General features: G+C 34.6%; 1 protein-coding gene across 1 annotated transcript in view; it reads right to left on the reverse strand.

Annotated features, from left to right (window-relative positions):
* Positions 1–1,325, reverse strand: part of LOC106867680 (dynein axonemal heavy chain 6-like) — a 319,316-nt gene that overhangs the window by 261,868 nt on the left and 56,123 nt on the right. The window contains exon 20 of the mRNA XM_052973027.1: positions 1–125. Coding sequence (XP_052828987.1) covers positions 1–125 — 125 coding nt within the window. The remainder of the gene's footprint in view (positions 126–1,325) is intronic.

The following is a 1,325-nucleotide window of genomic DNA, read 5'->3' on the forward strand; positions in this document are numbered from 1 at the left end:
CATGTTTTGTATTCTGTTTCATCATGATCCAAGACAGCTCGTTTAACCAATTGTCGTATGCTAGCAAACATTGCTTCTTCAACTTTACCAAGCCAATCTTCAACATTTCCACGTGTCTTTAAGTCCTGATGACACAAACAGTTTATAAACAACATTTTATTATTTTCTTACCAGAAACATCATAAGAACAGAAAATAAAAAGACATCTTGTTGGAGAAAATGCTACCTAACAATGTCCTTCATGTGTGACTACAGGAACAGAAGTTGTTTTTTTTATTGACCAATTCCTGAATGTTTTAAATTTAGAAATACACGTGATAAGTGGTGGTGGTGATGATGATGATGATGATGCCAGTTCTTCATGTAAATCAATTCTTGAATGACAAGACTGATGCATTTGGAGCATATACATGGGCCTTGTGCCAAAATGTGAAACCAATATTATTATAATAATAATAATGATGATGATGATTACGATGATGATAAGATAGATATATTTAATTTGAATGGATATAGAAACGTATGATGTAAATACATTTTCCAACAACAATAACCAAATTAATGAAAACCACAAATCTATATCAGGTTACAAACTTCATATGACTAAATTAACACTACACCACATACCTAACACATGTAGAAAAGTAATGATTTCCTGATATAAACATGTGGCTATGTCTTTATAAGAGGAAGTAACTAAAAGATTGCGAAGATTATATTTTCTCAAGAACATTATAAATTAAGTGAAATATTTCTAGAATATTCAAACCAGGTTGTAGACTAAGGAGGCCAAGGATATTATGAGTAAACAGCTCTTGCTTAATGAAATTTCATCATCTCAGTTATGAAAACATGACACCAGTGACAGGAAACTGGAATATTTAGACCAGTAAACAACAGCTGCAGATAGTTGAAATATTATTTGGTTAGAAAAAAAAAGGCGGTGCTCCAACATGGCCACAGTAACAGAATAAGTAACAAGTAACAGAATAAAGTCTACTTCATACGGTTCTAATAATATTAAAAATCATGAGACTTCTAGAAGAGATTGGAGGCAGTGCACTGGATAAAATTATATTTTGCTATTGTAGTGACCTCTCTGAAGTGACTTTGCACAGAAACAAAGTTGTTGGCATTCCGTCGCTTACAACGTCGAGGGTTCCAGTTGATCCGATCAATGGAACAGCCTGCTCGTGAAATTAACGTGCAAGTGGCTGAGCACTCCACAGACACTTGTACCCTTAATGTAGTTCTCGGGGATATTCAGCGTGACACAGTGTGACAAGGCTGACCCTTTGAATTACAGGCACAACAGAAACAGGAAG

The sequence above is a fragment of the Octopus bimaculoides genome, chromosome 14 (assembly GCF_001194135.2).
Source record: "Octopus bimaculoides isolate UCB-OBI-ISO-001 chromosome 14, ASM119413v2, whole genome shotgun sequence".
Lineage (NCBI taxonomy): Eukaryota > Metazoa > Mollusca > Cephalopoda > Octopoda > Octopodidae > Octopus > Octopus bimaculoides.